Consider the following 18,146-nt stretch of genomic DNA (forward strand, 5'->3'; position numbering starts at 1 on the left):
GAAACCTAAAACTACATATTGTTATACTGGGATTACACTTTGTAGCCTGTAGTTTGAATATGTTCAGTCAGAATATGGCAGCTATGAGAGAGGGATTTTTCTTCCTGCAACACATGACCAGTAGTCATGAGTTTGTTATGGCCCACTGTCTCGTCACATGCACAAATTTAATCAAGAGCACAGTTTCACTCATTGCAACCAACAAAATTAATACATATAATTTAAGAATGTTGCAGGTCACACAAAAACACCGCTCTTATTAATTTACAGGAGTTAAGATCACATGATGGAGAGGTTAGTTTCCCTATTTGCTCATGTTCTTCTTGACCATGACGAGCACAATTATAAACACACTCCCTCATATTTTAAAATTGTTTGGACTTTAAACTGAGACTGGAGTGTAGAAAAATAAATTAAATACTGTATTAAATACACTGTGTTAATGTCTATGTAATAAGGGGTTTCTTCCAAAACCTCTTCCATTAAAAAGGTGCCACTCGTCACAACAAATTGTATTTGTTAAAACAAATTTCATTATATGACATGTTTTATACATACAGTGTTAATGTATACTTGCATAAATGGTGCATTTCAAATAAGATTGTTTCACCAGTGGATAGATTCCTCATATTCAGTGTGATTTAATCTCTTGTTTCAGCCTCCCAACGTCACAACAGATCCAGTATTTAATCCCTGACAAAGTTAACTGTGGAAGGAATGAGTTTCACTTACACATGTTATCACTGTATTTAATTTCAGAGACATGAGGACACATGTCATAGAATCAGACATGCTTTATATTACATTATACATATGCTATGTTCCATTATAGTTGGGCATCTGTTGGTTTGTGGAAAGTGGAAACATTAAAATAAGTTAACATAAGCAGAAAAAGGGGTTTTTATCGTCGTAGACTCTGAGAAAATAAATTGGAAACTTCAAACAAATCACAAACATGACAAAAATGTTCTTTTTTACATTAACTTATTATGCTTATTACTTTTGGGTGTGTTGACATAATGGGGCTGAGCCAGGTAATTATAAAGCAGCATTAAGTTACAACTCCTACAACTCCTCTAATATTTCTATTGTGTGTAACGTCATTGTGTCCCCCACATTACAGCAAATAGTGGACGAAAAATGCAATTTTTAAGCTTTAAACTAAGTTCTGTCTGGCTCTCAACCTATCTAGCATTTGACATCCGCCCCTTCCAGCCTCTTAACCAATCAGAACAGCGCAAGGTGGATAGGAAGTAGCCAATCACAGTGGCTCCTCTCTGCAACGAGAATTACGACCATTTGCCGGATCGTTACAGTGTATTATGTTGGCTACGGAGTTGCAGCGCGAATAACTGCTGTCAGATACTCCGGATAATTTAGATAATTGCGTTGTTTTCCTAATTTGATATTTTTTCCCGCAGCTGCGCGGGGAACATAGCCGGAGCTTTGCGGGCGCTGCGTGTTTTTAAAGCCCGATAATATAGTCGCTGTCAGGACTACTGTTCTGTTGATGTCATCCGCGGCAGAGCTGTAGCGACCTTCAGTTTCTAAAGGCAAGACCGGGATAAACAAAGACTCGTTTTTTGGGGTGTTTTTTTTCCTCCCCTTTCTTTGTGTTGTTGGTTTTTTTTTTTTGTAACACTCAGCACCGAGGATGGGACTTTTGCTGCCCTGTCTCCTGCTGTTATCTGCCTCCACTTTCACAGCCGGTGTGGATTTCCAGCGGGGACCCAAACCCTTCGGACAGTCGGTTTTCGTGAGGCGTTCATACATTGAGGAGAGAGCTGCGAAAATCGTCAAGAGGTCTCTGCCTGCATGGCTGTCCGCATCGCCAAAGCACAGTATAAAACGAAGGAGCGCCGAGCAGGGCGACTCCTGCGAAGCTCTTCAAGGATTTGACACCAAGTTAGCAGACAACACCCACAGTGTAAGTTACCGACCGAGGTCCTGTTACGCTTCGCACGTCTGACAATTAAAACGAGCCGAGAGGAGATGGTGCGCAGGTGCTAAACAGGTGCACGGATAGGCCTAATCAGCTCGTCAGTGTGCTCAGAAACCTGGCTACTGATGGCTTGTTTTCCACTCAGCTGTGAGCCCTGAAGCCCAGGGTATCAGACAGACAGAGCTGCTCTCTAGGTTCATGTTTTCTCTCTCTTGTAAAACAAAAAAACACAATGAATGCAACATGTATGAGCATTACAATGCTTTGCAGAGTCCAGGTTCTGGCAGGAGGTGGCTTTTTCTCGCCTCTCTGTTGCCCACCACTTTTGGACTGCCATGGTATTTGTCTTTTCTTTTTTTTTAATCTCTATTTGTCGCAGTGAAATACAGTGTAGTGAAACAGCAACAACGCCTATTTCCCCCATGCTTTAAGACCTACGTAGTCTACATGGAAGCAGTACCAGAGCCTGAAAGGGCGCCACTAATGGCTATGACCTATATCTTGGTTCTTCTCAAAGATTCAGCTGTGTTCTCTATTTTGAGGATCCCACTTTTCTCTGCCTCGCTGACAGTGAATCTGCCTGAACGTTGACAGGGAAATTGGCCCAGGGGAATGCATGTGACTGGCTGTGTGGTAGTTATTTTGTAATTAAAAGCTGTTTGTGTGGCAGTGAAAGCAGTTAGGAAGCAGGGAGTCTGGTTAAGATACACAGTGGTTACAGTATAACACTGTAAAACCCTGGATAAGCGAAGTGAGCTAAATTTGGTGTCACCAGATGTGCAATGGATTTCACATGTTTTAGCACAGAGGAAGAGAAGGCAACCCAAATGAATGCAGCTTATAAACTGTCTACGCAACCATGCAAGGCTCCTCTGCAAACAAACAGGAGGCTGACCTCAGCAGAGCCCTGCGCTGCTTATTTTCCTAGCTCCTCATTGCCATGTGATCAACTTTGCATTGCAGTCTTTGTATACTCGGCCCGTAATCTAAAGTCGACAGAATTCCTAGAGGCTCAGCTTCGTCGCTCACCTAGAGGTTACTGTTGCAGGTCCCACCGGTACCGAAGCTGCTTACAGCATGAGCTGCTGAAGGAGACCTGCCTTAAACAGTGACTGTTCACATAGTTGTGTGTAAGAATGTGCCACTGAATGGGTTTCAGGAAGCAAGGTTTTTATGTAAGGCAGCTGGAATCTGTCTGAAAATGAAAGGGAAATTATTTTTGTTGGAGCCACAATGCTAAATTCACATTATTTGCACAAAACTATTTATAGAGTGAAAATCGGATTCGTGTCCTCAGTTGTAATGTGGTATTCAGTAGTTATATTGAAGGCTCTGCTGAGTGCATTTGGCTTGGAACCTTGTTGTGCTTCCTGAAATGCTTGTCTGGTCTGATAACAACTTCAACAATGTACCAGTCAAAGCAAAAATACAGTCTGCAGGTAAAAATGTTTGTTCAGTTCATCTCTGTTTGTCAGCTACGCTCAAATGGCTGTTCCTCTGATAGTTCAGTATCACTGACACAGCTATTTAGACATACTCCTCAACTGGTGCTGTTATTTTTAACATATTTTATCTGTTTTTTTTCCTCAGTATACCTTCAACGACCTGAGTGGGTCAGTGTCGCTGGCCTGGGTTGGAGATGGCACAGGGGTGAGTGTGCTCTTCTTTATTTGCGTCTAACATGTCTATCATGCAGCGTTGTTCCACTGTGACATGAGTGGGACAAACTTGGCTGGATGATTCAGTGACCCGTATCAAAGTGGCAGGGTAGTCTGCCTGCAAAGAGCCTTATAGATTGCATAATGAATTCTCTCACATCAGGAGAGAATCATTCACATTAATAAATGATCCACGCTCCATTTTTCCTGAAGCTGAACCTTCTTTCTTGGCAGGTCATCCTGGCTTTGACCACTTTTCAGGTTCCCTTCTTCATGATAAGACTTGGGCAGTCCAAACTATATCGCAGGTAACTCTTATGATCTCACCTGTTACAAAAAGTGCACTGTTTGTTTGTGATGTGCTTTTAATGTTTGCTGCAACCAATTCGTCTGCCAGTGAGAACTACGGGAAGTCATTCCAGGATGTGACCAACCTCATCAACAACACCTTCATCAGATCAGAGTTTGGAATTGCTATCGGTCCCGAGAACTCTGGGAAAGTAAGTTACACCCTCTCATTTACTTTATGCAGTCACCTACAGCTTCTACAGATTTAGTGCTTCTGTTACGTGTGCCTAAATTAACATTTTATCATCTGGTACAATTTCGTCGGTCTGAATTTTGGACTCTGTCTTTGTAGGTGATCCTGACAGGAGAAGTGTCTGGAGGTCACGGGTCTCGGATCTTTGTCTCCAATGACTTTGGAAAGAGTTTCAGCCACCAGGACCTGCCCTTCATCCCCCTGATGCAGATCACATACAACCCTGACAATTCCAATGTGCTGCTGGTCCTCAGCAACAGTGTAAGTAGGGAACGTTGCAGAGCTTTGTTTTGTTTGGAAAGCAACCACTTTGGAGACCTTGTTAGCTAGTTTATATAAACTTGAAAGCTCCAGTTCTGCATATAGGGATCACACATTAGTGGATATTGTAAATGTGGCATTAATAGTGTCACTGAGAGGGTGAACAACCTATTTTCATGGCCTGTTGTGAAACACTAATTGGCCAACATCAACAAGAGTGTCCTTGGTCAATGATTGGCACAGAGTACATTTATTAACATGGCTATGGTGTCTTCTGTGTGACCTGTGTAAACAGTGTCATTGCAATTGAACTGAGCGTATCGTTTAATAAACCTTTCTGTCCTCAGAATGAACTGTGGCTGTCTGAAGATTTTGGCAGCAACTGGAAAAAGCTCCACGACATGGTGTGTCTGGTGAAATGGTAAGAGACGAGACACAGTGAGGATATTAGCACCTTTATCAGGTGCTCAGTGAACAATCAGTAGTGTTATTCAATATCCCCAAGTGTCTGTGTCTCAGGAAAGTATTCCTGTTCAGTGTGATTAGGGAGGAGTGTAAGGTCCCCATTCCTATTGGTCTGGCATATAGAAAAGATTTTATGACATGTTAGTCAGTTCCAGTAAGTATTTACTTTAGTTTGACTTCCTCCAACAAGTGAATTATTACATATAATGACAGTGGAGTCCCATTTCTCTTTACTTTAATGGTGATCAAAGCAAATTTAAACAGTTATATTTTTCAAACTTATGTTAACTTTGTAATATGGTTAATTAATAACCAGTTAATAACCAGACACAGACATGTTAGTTATATTATTATTATTATCATCATATTTTTCTTTTTTGTTGTTGTTGTTGCGTTTGACTTTTATTGTTCAAAACAGGCAATAAAACTGCATTGTAGTCAATGACTGTTCAACTGGCTCTGTTGTAGCCAAACCCTCAGTGCGCTATTGTTGTGTTAGAAGCACTTCCTGCTATGTATCACCTAGTAACCTTGGCAGCTTCAAATATCTTTTTAGTTTGGATTTTAATGCTGTGTTTTTCACGGTCACTGTGTGAGAGAACTCTATGTACAAAACAGTCTTCCTGAAACATAACCTTTTATTAAAAGACGCTGTTCTGAACAGGCTCCAAGAAAATGGGTCAGTCTCAACTGGGACAGGAGCTTTCTGAAATCAAAACAGTACACTCCAAAGACAGCACATATTTAAGAAGGGTACGGCTGTATGCTGGCTATATTTGATAAAGCATGTCATGTGACGCTCAACTTCACAACAAAGCAAACACTATTATGGAAATAGATTGTAAGTGCACAAAGGGTCCTGTATGAGACCTGATTTCTTCCCTGTGATGTAAGCACACTGAGAACTGTCACATCCCTATCAACAAAGCAGTCCACATATATTTTGCTTACTTATCCTTGACCCTGTTGACTCAAATGTGAAACTGTTGGTATTTTCCACTCCTATTCTAGGGGAAGGAAAAATACCATCTTCTTTACAGCCAGCCTCAACGGATCCTGCAGTAAGTCATCACGTTATTATAATTTGCATGTTCAACCTTTGTGTACATACATGGATATTACTGAGTATATATTTTAAAATGTATAAAGAGAGTTTAAAAGATCAGTGAGATAAGTAACTGAATATTGGATTATGAATAAAAAGATTGAAATGACAAATGATATCAAGATAAGAGATGATCCTGATGATCCTTTAGTGTTGTATTTGTCTTTACTATATGAAACTATTAATTGCACTTGTTTTTATACTAACTTTGTTGCACTTTCATTTCTAAGTTGTGTTTTTTTAAGCTATGTTTTTTTTTTTTTCAGATGATCGGGGAATGTTGGAACTGCGGAGGATAACAGGCTACAGTAAAACCACCAAGACTGTTGCCAGTAAGATCTACTCCTTCGGCCTGGGTGGACGCTTCCTCTTTGCCTCTGTTATGACAGGCAAGGTCAGTATATAGTTGGTGGCAAATCACCAGCAGATACAGAAACATGATCAGGCAAATCTAGGGGCAGAATATTGATTGTTTAGACCGTTTGTGTTTGTAAGAAAAAGCTTCAGTCTACTAAGTATGAAATACAGTGCAGTTGATGTACACTGTATTAGACAAATGTTTGTTGTAGTGTCTGTATATTTCAAATTGATAGTTCTGCTATCTCTGTTAGTGGCTCAAAAGAGAAGTCTTTGGTTAAGTATCACACATGAGAAAATATGGCTATTTATGTAAATTTAAAGGGGAATGTCACCAATTTTACACATTAATGGCTGTCACATCAGGTCTTGGGGTCATCTTATTTTCCCACCTCTTTCTCTGCAGGGCACGATGAGGATGATCCACGTGTCAGTGGACCAGGGCGAGACGTGGAACATGGCCCAGCTGCCCCCTGTTGGTCACGAGCAGTTCTACTCCATCCTGGCAGCGAACGATGAAATGGTCTTCATGCATGTCGATGAGCCCGGCGGTCAGTTCAGACAGAAACCTCACCTGTTCACTCTCCATATTGTATAACAGAGCAATAATAATAACAAACTGCAATGCAAAGAAAATGTTAATTGCAAGAGCTTTTGTCCATGTCGTGAACCTGCGTCTTGTTATCAAGACAATTTTTTTACTATCATCAGTGCAATCCTGCCTCTGAATTTACTTATCTTGCAGTATGTGTGAACCAATTTGTGTTTTTTCCCCTACAGATACAGGGTTTGGTACCATTTATGTATCAGATGACCGGGGCACTGTCTACTCCAAGTCATTGGAGCGCCACCTTTACACCACCACGGGGGGCGATACAGACTTCACTAACGTCACCTCCCTGCGAGGAGTTTTCATCACCAGTGTCCTGGCAGAAGGTAGCTCTAGTCATGTGTCTGTGGTTAGATAAATGAATAGCAACACATGCCTGTACTCAAATTCCCCTCAGAAAACACACATGTATGACTTCTCCATTACATACAGGGCGTTAGGTAAATATTTAATTAGCTGTTCAGTGTTAGATGTGCTGTCTGTCTGAAGCAACTGGCTGACAGTTCACCAGAAATACCTTGCATTGCCAGTTAACTCTTAACTCTAATGTCTCATACTCAAAATATTTTCTGTCGGAAAATCTAAATTTTTCCCTTATATTTATATCTTTTTCTTACCTCCACTCTTCTGTATGACCAGTCTACAGTCTGTGGTTTCATGATTAGTACCAGGGCGGTATGGGTCTGTCAGATTACTTGCTTAGTTATGTTTTGGGGTACTAAATCTTTATTTGCACACATTGTTTTTGGATATGAGTATCAGCAAAATGCTTAAGACTATCTGTAAATGTGGTGTCTTCTTGTTCCAGATAACTCTGTGCAGTCTGTGGTGTCCTTTGATCAGGGAGGGGAATGGGTTCCCCTGAGGAAACCTGCCGACAGCAAGTGTGATGCTACAGCCAAAGACCCAGACAAGGTAAAGAGAGGAAAGTGGTGTGAAAAATGAAAGGTACAAAGTCAGTCGTCTTGATGAAAACTGTAGGTTATAGGGTCAGGTTGCGTAATGAATTGTGTTTTGATAAAATGTATCCTTTTTAATTGCAGTGCCAAAAAGGTCAAACACGGCACATGTATTGTGGCCTTTGTTATTTTTCATGGTGTTGCGTTGGTACTATAAACAGTAAGACGCCACATGCTGCTTACGTTTGTGTCTACAGTGCAGTCTCCACATCCACGCAGCCTATAGTATTGCTATGAGGCTGAATGTCCCCATGCTGCCTCTGACTGAACCAAACGCAGTGGGTCTCATCTTAGCTCATGGTAATTTTCACTTCAGAGCTTTTTTTTTGTACATAAACTGAAAGTTATTAAATTGAGGGTTTTTGTCATCTGACCATTTCTGTGTATCTCATCAGGGAGTGTTGGCGATGCCATCTCAGTGATGAAGCCAGATGTCTATGTGTCTGATGATGGGGGGTACACCTGGATAAAGGCACTGGAAGGGCCCCATCACTACGCTATTCTGGACTCTGGAGGGCTACTGGTTGCTGTGGAGCACAGCGTCAATCAACCTATCAACAAGATCAAGTGAGTTACAGTTAAAGGGAATGGAGGAGTTTGGGTTGGACCTTTCATTTGCTAATGTTTTATATATATATACTATGGACCGCTCCCTCTCATATGTTATTGCTTTACTTTAAAGTTGAATTAATGCTAATGTTTGTACCTTCTTCAATATCCTGACAGGTTTTCTACTGATGAAGGACAGTGCTGGGGTGTGTACACTTTTACCAAAGACCCTATTTACTTTACTGGTCTGGCATCTGAGCCTGGAGCTCGTTCCATGAATGTCAGTATCTGGGGCTACAGAGACTCCCTCCTCAGTCAGTACTGGATCTCAATCACCATCGACTTCAGGGATCTTCTCACCAGAGACTGTGAGTGACATGATAATATGTTTGATACAACAAACTGATTTTAATGCACTTCTGTAAAATTAGTAAATAATCATTTATTTATACATTTTGCAATGTGTTTGCAATGTAAATGCGGTCCAAAATATTGATGTTTTCAGGTGACGACAAGGACTATGTGCAGTGGTTGGCCCACTCTGATGACATCAGTGACCCCAATGATGGGTGCATGCTGGGCTACAAAGAGAAGTTCCTGCGTCTCAGGAAGGACTCTGTTTGCTGGAACGGACGGGATTACGAGGTCAACACTCAGCCAACCCCATGTCCGTGCACCCTGGACGACTTCCTCTGGTAAGACATGTGCCCCAAACATACTAATTATCATAGTATACTCTTTTTGCACTTAGTACACAAAAAAATCTGTAGACTTAATGCTGCTTTATGCTAACAAGAAGTGATACAACTTGAGCAATGTCAGACGTCCATCAAACTAAGCTGACTGCGCCTGTTTGTTACAGAAAAGCATCTGGGAAGTCATTATTGAAATAGTTTGGAACAGGGCAGGGACTATCAAAATAAAAATCTGTGTGATCGGATTAACCATCTGTCTATCACCATGTATAAGCTTCCAGCAGTCAGATCAATAAACCATATAATGTAGTCAAACTCTTACAGAAGCTAGTCTGGAAAAGAGTGAAAACATCTTTCCCACCAAGAAAAGCCTTCAGTGCCATTCTTTGCTCTTCTTTCAATAAAGAAATACTCTCAAGTTCTGATATAACTGATGCTAGCAGCATCTACGCTAACCTCTATGGGAGCTTATCGCTGTGTGACACCTAGACACCTGCTTTAGCTGCCAGTAATTCCTCAAAGGACACTGATTGGTTTAGTGTCACTGTAGTTTGGCCACAGATTCAAGCCTGGCAAGAAGAATTGTGTGATCTTATGAGTCCAGCTGCCTCACAGGGTTACCATCAAACTACAACTTCAAAAATAGAAAGCCTATAGCCCAATAGAATGTCTGTCTTAACATTTAATACAGTTTTCCAATATCCTTTAGAATCTTTTAGAAGCATTTCCCCCTATTTCCTTTGTGCATTTCATTGTGGGATAATATTATACATCAACAGCACAATGAGAAATTAACCATGTTTAGTATGCATTCTGTATACAGAGTATTCTAATTTTTCCTGAGTGGATACACTATATACTAATAACCTGCTTGGAATTAGTCTATGGCATGGATTTGGGACATGCTGTTTGTCTTGTATGCTCAAACACAACTCGGTGTCTGTAGATGAGATGTCAGAAGGTTAGATTTAAACATACTTTTAGGGATTATGAACTTGTTTGTACTTGTTCTGGGTGCTGACTACCAAAATATCCTGAAGAGGTAAAAGTACTGCTAACTGGTCATAGCTTTTGTTGAAAGTAAAATTACTGGTGTAAAGGTGTAAGGTTGCTCATTTATAGATGCACTTTGAAACACAAAATACACTCACTTGAGGAAGAGGCACATTGCATTAGCACATTGCAAAGTGATACTGGACACCAGTGTAAAAGTATCCTGGAGTGGATTTTTCCATAAGTAAAAATAAAATGTGGCTTAAAACAAAACTCAAAAAGTTCTAAGCCAAACAATTATTCATATCTAGAGGCAAGAGTAAATGTAGTTTATTTCTTCCTCCCTTGTTTAACCACACCGACTCTTTGCAGTGACTTTGGATACTACCGTCAGGAGAACAGCTCGGAGTGTGTGGAGCAACCGGACCTGAAAGGCAAAGTGCTGGAGTTCTGTCTGCACGGCGAAGAGGAGAAACTACAGACTAGTGGGTAAGGCTCCAGCTTCAGTCCAGCAGACTTCTGTGTCACAATTTTTGGTTTAAAACTGGTTTATTATTCATCATTAACATCAACAAATAAATGAAGATATTACCTGACAAACGGGAAATGTCTTTTTGACAAGCTGTAGGAGGCAGCAATAAATGTGTTGACCGGCTCTTTTGCTTTAACTTTATATTATCTTTATTTATTGTGTCGTGTTTTTACCAGGCTTACCTGAGTAGTGATAGAAATAAAAAGTAAAATTTGCGGTAAAAGTATTAATTCTTTATTTACAATTATAAAAACAGACAAGGCCATGACCACTGACACATTTTATGATAGAGAGACTAATAGAGGATTGTTCTCAGTGTTTGTTGATGCAGATGAGGAAGTCATTGTCATGTAGAAATCAGTCAGAGGAAGCAGATAAGAGTGAGGTTCATGTTTTCAAGGAGGAAGAGTGACACTGACTAAAAATGCTAATGCTTGTCATGTTTGCCTCACTTCCCAGTGCACCCAAGCGGACAGAAAATCAATAATTGTCACACAGAAGGATGTGAAAATCCAGTTAAAGCTTTATGTGTAGTAGGTGGGGTAGGCTGAATAATTTATATGTGGGTATTTGTAGTGATGGATAAATTAACACTTGCAATAACTATGAACTGTTTTGGGCTAATTTCCAATTGAAAGAGCCAAAACAAGTATACCGTTTTTTAAATCTTAAAGGATGTAAACATTCCTTTGCTATCTGAAGCCAAATGGACCCCAAAAAAACATTATTTTGCCTATTTAAGGAAGAATCTGCATATCAGTCAACACCATGTACAAACCTCCGACTAATTATTGTGCACTCTTGATTGTGTCTTTCGTTCACAGCTATAGGAAAATCCCTGGAGATAAATGTGAGGGCGGAGAGATGCCTGAGCGTAAAGAGATCGACCTCCGTAAGAGATGTGTGAGCGACCTGGTGGGCCCAGAACTTCTGGTCAGTAGTTGTGCATATTAAGATTTCTTATTCATTCTTGTTTGTTTTCCTGCACTATATTTGTGCCTTTACTATCATTGTTTCCTAATTGTTTGGTCTGTTGATATTTTTACAGATAGACAGTCCCTCCTCCAAGTCTGTACCCATTGTGATAACAGTCATCATCATCATGCTGCTTAGCATCGCAGCAGGAGTTGTCTTCGTCAAGAAATATGTCTGTGGTGGCAGGTTAGTGTATATTTTTTAACATGTATAGTCCGGTTCATAACCAAAGCCTGTCTACAGGAGAACAAGCCCTTTTCTTTCACTGCACTTTATTGAGTTTTATGTGTTGAATGTACTTTTCTGTAACCTGACCGTATTTTGGATGTGCCCTGCAGGTTCTTGGTTCACAGGTACTCGGTGCTGCAGCAGCACGTTGAGGACAATGCTGTTGAGGGGGTGGACGACCCGCTGGAGACCAACCACACTCACAATGGCAAGATCGAGTTTCATGACGACTCAGATGAGGTACAGTAGATACCTTTTCCTCCCTTGTACACAGGCTAAGATAGAAGCATGGGTACCAGGCTGTTCCTTTAAAACTGGGTCATTGTTTTGCAGTAGAATCACTAGCAAACGTGTGTGTAGATATTGAGAGAACGAAAGGAGTTAAAGACATGAAAAACAAAAACTAAGGAGGATGTTTTTCTTAGTAGCTATGATTTCTTCTTTATCAGACATCTCAGACACACTTTTGTAGAGGGCTTATGTAGGTAAAGTTGAGTGAAGGTTGACAAGAAAAGGATGTACCAAAATATAAATAAATATAGATAAAATCTGCAACACACAATGCTGAAACTTAAATCATTGTTGTTAAGAAGACCAGAGAATAATTGCTACTGTTAAATTGCATGTCATGCCGGGCAATGTCAGACCAAGTGGCAAATGTGAATTAGTCTGGAACCTCTCAGTTCATTTTTGATTTCCAAGGGGCATTATCAATGGGCACAGACCAAAATGCCTCTTGACACATGGAATAGACCGACAAAGAGCAATGAAACGTGTTACAAAGTTGGACCAGGGCTTGGTCTTTTTTTTTTTTTTTTTGCTGGAAAAAAAATGATGGCCTACTCACAAACTTTCTCAAATTATAGCTAAACAGTACACTGAGATGTGTTTCTGAAAACATATGAGATGAGAAATAGGCAATGCAGTAACAGAATCTTGATTCATATTTTATCAGCACTGGCTAGTTTGACAGTTTGATCTAAGTTTCTTAATGATAGGCAAATGTGTTACAAACCTTTCAGTGCTCCCTGTACTGCAATTCCTTGTTACTTAACAGCTGACCTATATACTGATACAGAAGTACCTGTGAAAAGCTAATATTTGCTGATACATCGTCCCAAACAGACACCAGACACTCATGCTTTGCAGCTTTGAACTATATTGTTTACAATGTTTAAACACAACAGCAATTTAAGAGTGAGTCAAGCATTGTAGATGTTTTTAAAAAAAACATATATTTACATTATTGCTACAAAGTTATGACATTAACATGAATTCACCTACAACTAGGTCAGATGAGTAATGGAGTTAGGTGTGTGTGTAAACATAACCATAATGGTTTCTTTGTTTGTTCACCTGTATTAATTTCTGGCTTCATCAGCTTTTCATTTATTTGTCTTTAAACAGGACCTGCTTGAATAGCAGGCACAACCTGTTATGCAACCAAGCAACGGGTCCAGTCCTCGCCGTGGCCGGCCGCTGTTCCTGTCACTCTTTTGTCTCCAGCTACTTCTTCCTTTCACCTTCTAGTATGAACTTTGGCTTCAGCTACCAGACAAAGAGTCTTTATCTGCTGTCATCTATGAAGAGTAATGAATGTACGGAGGCTTCCTGGGACAAACGTCACAGTTGAGGAGAACTATAAAGAAGGTCTTGTAATGTTGTGCTTCAGTTATTGATTCTATTGATTGAGTTTGAATCTCCAAGTTATTTATTTTAGAGAATGAAGAACTGGTGCAGCACTTGAACTGCTGACAGAGCCAGAGTAATGGGCTTTTGAAGCAAAGCTAGTTGTATAAATCCACCACCATTGCATTACGGGTCCTGCTCCTGGAAATACTTCCCACTTCTATAGATCCATGTCCTTTTTTCACACGCACTTGTACATAAACCTGCTTTTCTTTGCCATTTTTTGATGTGGTATCAATTGGGTAGGTGTTGAAAAGGTTGCTGTTGGTAGCTGGTTAAATACTCTCCCAAACCACTTAAGGTCTTAATCCCTACTTTAAAAAAAGTATTTGTTGGTCAAAAAGTGTACCCCGGATGGCCAAGAGTATGTAAATTTTAGGTTTTTAGCCTCTTCCTCTGTGGGTACCGATTTGTGAAATCCCCGTTGTAGTCTGTATTTGGAATACAAGCCTGCATACTTTTGGTACTCCATGGCACTGAGATCCATGGTTGAAGTAATAAGACGCAAGTGGAAATTTACCACTTGCATTTGGTTCATAGCAATAACATGTTTAGATTCAGTATCTTGTCCGTGCACGTTAAATAATCCTATTGGCATGATATCTCGGATGTGTCCAGTTGTTCCGTGTGATGAATGGACGTTTCATTGCGTGAAACACACGACGCACATGATGTGTAAGATGGTAAAGTGTCTGTTTCAAGACAGGATTCGTTCAAAAGCACAAGGTCCTTTGAATGCCTAGAGTTTGTAGTTTAACATTTTTCCTAAATGTGACCTAATGATTAACGTGATAAGACTGTCATAATCACTGTAGTCACATTCAAGTCGTGTTTATAATCATTTGAGCGGTTTTGTACGAACAGACTTTTGAACTCATGTAACAAATGACAAATTGTTGTTCAAATATGTTCAGAGATGACAGAAATTATTATAGTTTGATAGTAAATATCTACAGATATTTTTTACATCCAATTCAGATGAATACATCAATATAATCTGATAACAGAAGCACAGGAGCAATGCGAAAAAACAATTCAGTTATGTAAATGTTGTATAGCACAATTAACACTGTAGCCTGTTAACAGACATGGTTGTGTAAGACTGTTTTTTTTTTAATGGTATTTACATCTGAGGTGGAGCAAATAACAGGGTTATTGAAAGTTTCTCATCTGTGTCTTATACAGTTAACTGCTGTTTTCTTTGTAATCATCCTGATACTACTGTCATTTTGGAACTAGACTGGATTGACCAATGCCTCTCAACAGATCTGTCTTGTCTCTCTTACATGTTTTTTTTTTTCTTTTTAAATGTCTGTTGCACAAATATTTGTCTGTCTCGTGTTAAATATGTTGCTTTCGTACAGGCATTATTTATTTGTGACTAGCAGGTTCTGAGTGCAGTAAATTGGATGTGGTTATACAAGTGCCTGGTGTGAGGATTTGATGTGAGGCCCTCCCAATGTGTGGCCAGCGTCTATTTACTGATAATTATTTATATCAACTCGTGTGCAGCCAGTTTCATCCAGTTTCAGTGACACCCCTAAGTTGCTCTTATTGCCTAAGATTATTCCTTGAGCAGTGAAGGAATTGTCTGTTTCATACAAACTCCCATTGAACTGCATGTGTTCAATAATATGTAAATCCACACAGCTTTGTAAAGAAAATATCCTACAATAACCTGGTTATTCACTCTTGTGTCGTGGCATGAGACTAAATTCTGGCTGTGAAACTTTGACAAGAGAGTCAACTCATAAAAAAAACACAAATTGAATACAGGGTTATTATGTAGCTGCTGTACACTGGGAGACACTCGGCGAGTTCTTATTTAATGATGATTTATTGCATTAGGTGAAGGTAACACATTTTTCTTACAGTTTAAAACTGCTGTATAAATTAATAAGTCAATGTGATGGTTCTGTAAATATACAAGGTTACATCTTTGTATCTGCTATGTTTCTCTCTTCTGTATATTTGAGGCAATTTTCTTTGGGTTTGCCAATAAATTCTTATGTTCCTCTAGTTTTTTTGTCACCGCTTATTTTTTACTTACATCATTGTGAAAAAAGAAGGGGGGAAAAAAAGGGGCTGAGAAAATGGAGCCCTGACGAAAAATTGCAAAATACCTTGCTGTGGCTGACTGATGTGGTTTACATTGTTTCTGTTGCAACCTGTCAGTCATCAGTCAATGAATACTTTCACAGTTTACAAAGAGATCAGTTACCAAAACACATTCTGGTTGTAGGATGGCTGCTGCAAGCAGGTTAATATATTCTGAAAGTACAACTTTCTGGTGTTCTCTACCTACTTCTACATAAACGTATATATTCCTGAGTAAACATACAGTTCATGGAAATGCAGTGAATAAATGCAGAGGTCAACAAATAAATAAATGGAGGAACATATTAATATTAGTATTCATTTGATTTTCGTAAGTAAAAGTACTAATACCTCACTGAAAAATTAACTCACTTCAGTAAAAGTTAATAAGTATAATCAGGGAAATGTACTTAAAGTAATTAAAGTAAAAGTACTTGGCCCCTGTGACTGTTATACTATTACTTATTGTACTATTAGATTATTTTAACTCATGCATTCATTTTAAAGCAGGATTTTACTATTGTAGTTGTTGAGGTGCAACTATTTTTGCAGGACTACAACTAATGATTATTTCATTATGGATTAATCTGCTGATTATTTTCTCCATTAATCGATAGATATTTTTATTTGTAAAAATTCTGCAACCTTCACAATGTTTGTATTATATTGTTTGAAAAGAAGCAAATCTTCACATTATTGAAGCTGGAACCATGAAATGTTTTATGCGAGAAATTGATTCATCGACTAATTGTTTCAGCTGTACCTGTACAGTATATACTGCTGGGTAGTACAATTTATAATAAAAACATTTTATATCTCTTTGTTTTGTGTGCAAAAATCTTAAATTATAATTATTAAGTAACTAGTAGCTAAAGTTTTCAAATAATTGCAGTAAAGTACAGTATTTTCTGAAGTGTGTCTTTGAGTACCGTACTTGAGTGAATGTACTTAGTTACATTCCACCACTGAAAACAAACAAATACAGCAATTCTTGTTTTATTTTGCCAGTTTAACCTGCACAGTAATGATCTGTTCAGGAAGTCAGTCTCATCACACATGGTACACAGGAAGTCTTCAGGTGATTCTGTACAGAAAATTGCCGTCTGCATCAAAGAAGTCTTTCCCAACTTGCACCACAGAGGACGGCTTTTTCCCCATAAACTCCTCAAGTTCTTCATCGGTCAACACCCATCCATCCCAGCTCTCCTCCTCCATTATGACCTCCACTGTAGCAGCACTGTCCTCTTCTCTTGATGTGGTCACCAAGGCATCTTTATTAATACTGGCTCTGAGCTGGGCAGGCAGAGCGGTAACAGGGGCAGGACTCTCCGCAAGGGATCTTGAGCCTTCACCTCGAAGCATCAGAGTCTGCTCAGCCACAGGCTCCACTGCATCTTCTTTACTTCCAGGCAGGAGTACAGCTGGTGTGCTGCTTCCAGGCAGCTTCACCCTCTCTCGGCCTGCACCTGAAGGCAGCCCCTGCTGACTGAGTTCAGCCAACACTTTAGCATCCTGCCTGGCTTTTCTTTCAGCAGTGGGGACAAACTTATTCCGGAGGACTCTCAGGATGACATCAGGGGTGACAGAGAAGCCCTCCGCCAGACGCTCTACTGTCCACTCATCTGGTTGCTCTTGCTTCAGATATCTGAAAATGTAGTAACATTTAAATTTAAGCCTCATTCATAAAATCACATGCAAGACATACAAAATTCTTGGGGCGTAGATGACAAAGCTCCTCACCTGATCTGCTCAATAGCATCCCAGGTTAGCTTCCTCTGTGGAGCTCCTGGTGGAGTCATCTGCCTTCTCAGTATGTGATATTTCAATATCTTCTGCCTCTTTCTCCCCTCACTGAAAAACATGGGAGAGGTGGCTCCATTATCCAGGCAGCATACACAAAGCATTGCACATACAGTTATTATTTCACACTATCACTTATCTGCTTATCACTGACACTTACTTGTCCAAGGCCTGGAGCTTGTCCTCTACATCCTCTACATCCGCCAGTCCTTCTTCATCAGACAGCTCATCTCTGTGTCTTGAAGCTCTGTGTGGCACTCTGTCTCTGTGCACAATGCTCTGTCCCACCCATGCCTTGCTGGCACCTCTGCTTGCAAATCGACAGCCATTAAGGGAAGCAGAGGGAATCACTGACAGAGCACCAAGCCTGGAGAGCAGGGAGAGGACCTGGAGAGGTCGGGCCATGCTCACAGTGGGTCCTTTTTGGAGCGAATAGCTTTAACCCGTTTTTGCCAAAAGAGAAGGTCAGACACAAGTTCACTTTACAGTAACACACGTTAAGTAGTCAAAACGATCGACTATTTTACAACGGAGGAGCCACCTTCAATAACACCTCCACAGACATGCTTCAAACGCCTTGATGAAACTCGTGGATGTACTTCCGCAAACAGCACTTTGAGACATAAAGACGGTGCGGTACTCCCACCTACCGGAGCGGAGGACCGGTCAAATTAAATAAACCTGAAGCGA

General features: G+C 40.1%; 2 protein-coding genes across 2 annotated transcripts; one reads left to right on the top strand and one right to left on the bottom strand.

The window, feature by feature from the left end:
• Positions 1-1,291: 1,291 nt before the first annotated feature.
• sort1b (sortilin 1b) lies at positions 1,292-15,578 on the top strand. The gene is made up of 20 exons (XM_035656032.1): positions 1,292-1,927; positions 3,533-3,592; positions 3,835-3,908; positions 3,998-4,100; positions 4,241-4,402; positions 4,750-4,823; positions 5,879-5,928; positions 6,239-6,366; positions 6,736-6,880; positions 7,110-7,265; positions 7,748-7,854; positions 8,096-8,198; positions 8,294-8,465; positions 8,625-8,815; positions 8,953-9,142; positions 10,508-10,624; positions 11,492-11,600; positions 11,716-11,828; positions 11,981-12,110; positions 13,278-15,578. Exons 1-20 carry the CDS (start codon positions 1,655-1,657, stop codon positions 13,290-13,292), a joined length of 2,472 nt encoding a protein of 823 aa, XP_035511925.1. The 5' UTR covers positions 1,292-1,654; the 3' UTR covers positions 13,293-15,578.
• Positions 15,579-16,636: 1,058 nt separating this feature from the next.
• On the bottom strand, positions 16,637-18,088 carry ngrn (neugrin, neurite outgrowth associated). Its single transcript, XM_035656043.1, has 3 exons — positions 17,617-18,088; positions 17,397-17,507; positions 16,637-17,301 (listed from the first exon to the last, which is right to left on the bottom strand). The coding sequence occupies exons 1-3, from the start codon at positions 17,859-17,861 to the stop codon at positions 16,731-16,733; spliced, it is 927 nt and encodes a 308-aa protein (XP_035511936.1). The 5' UTR covers positions 17,862-18,088; the 3' UTR covers positions 16,637-16,730.
• Between the last annotated feature and the right edge of the window lie 58 nt (positions 18,089-18,146).

The sequence above is a fragment of the Morone saxatilis genome, unplaced genomic scaffold (genome assembly GCF_004916995.1).
Source record: "Morone saxatilis isolate NCDOM2014 unplaced genomic scaffold, NCSU_SB_2.0 Contig15, whole genome shotgun sequence".
Classification (NCBI taxonomy): Eukaryota; Metazoa; Chordata; class Actinopteri; family Moronidae; genus Morone; species Morone saxatilis.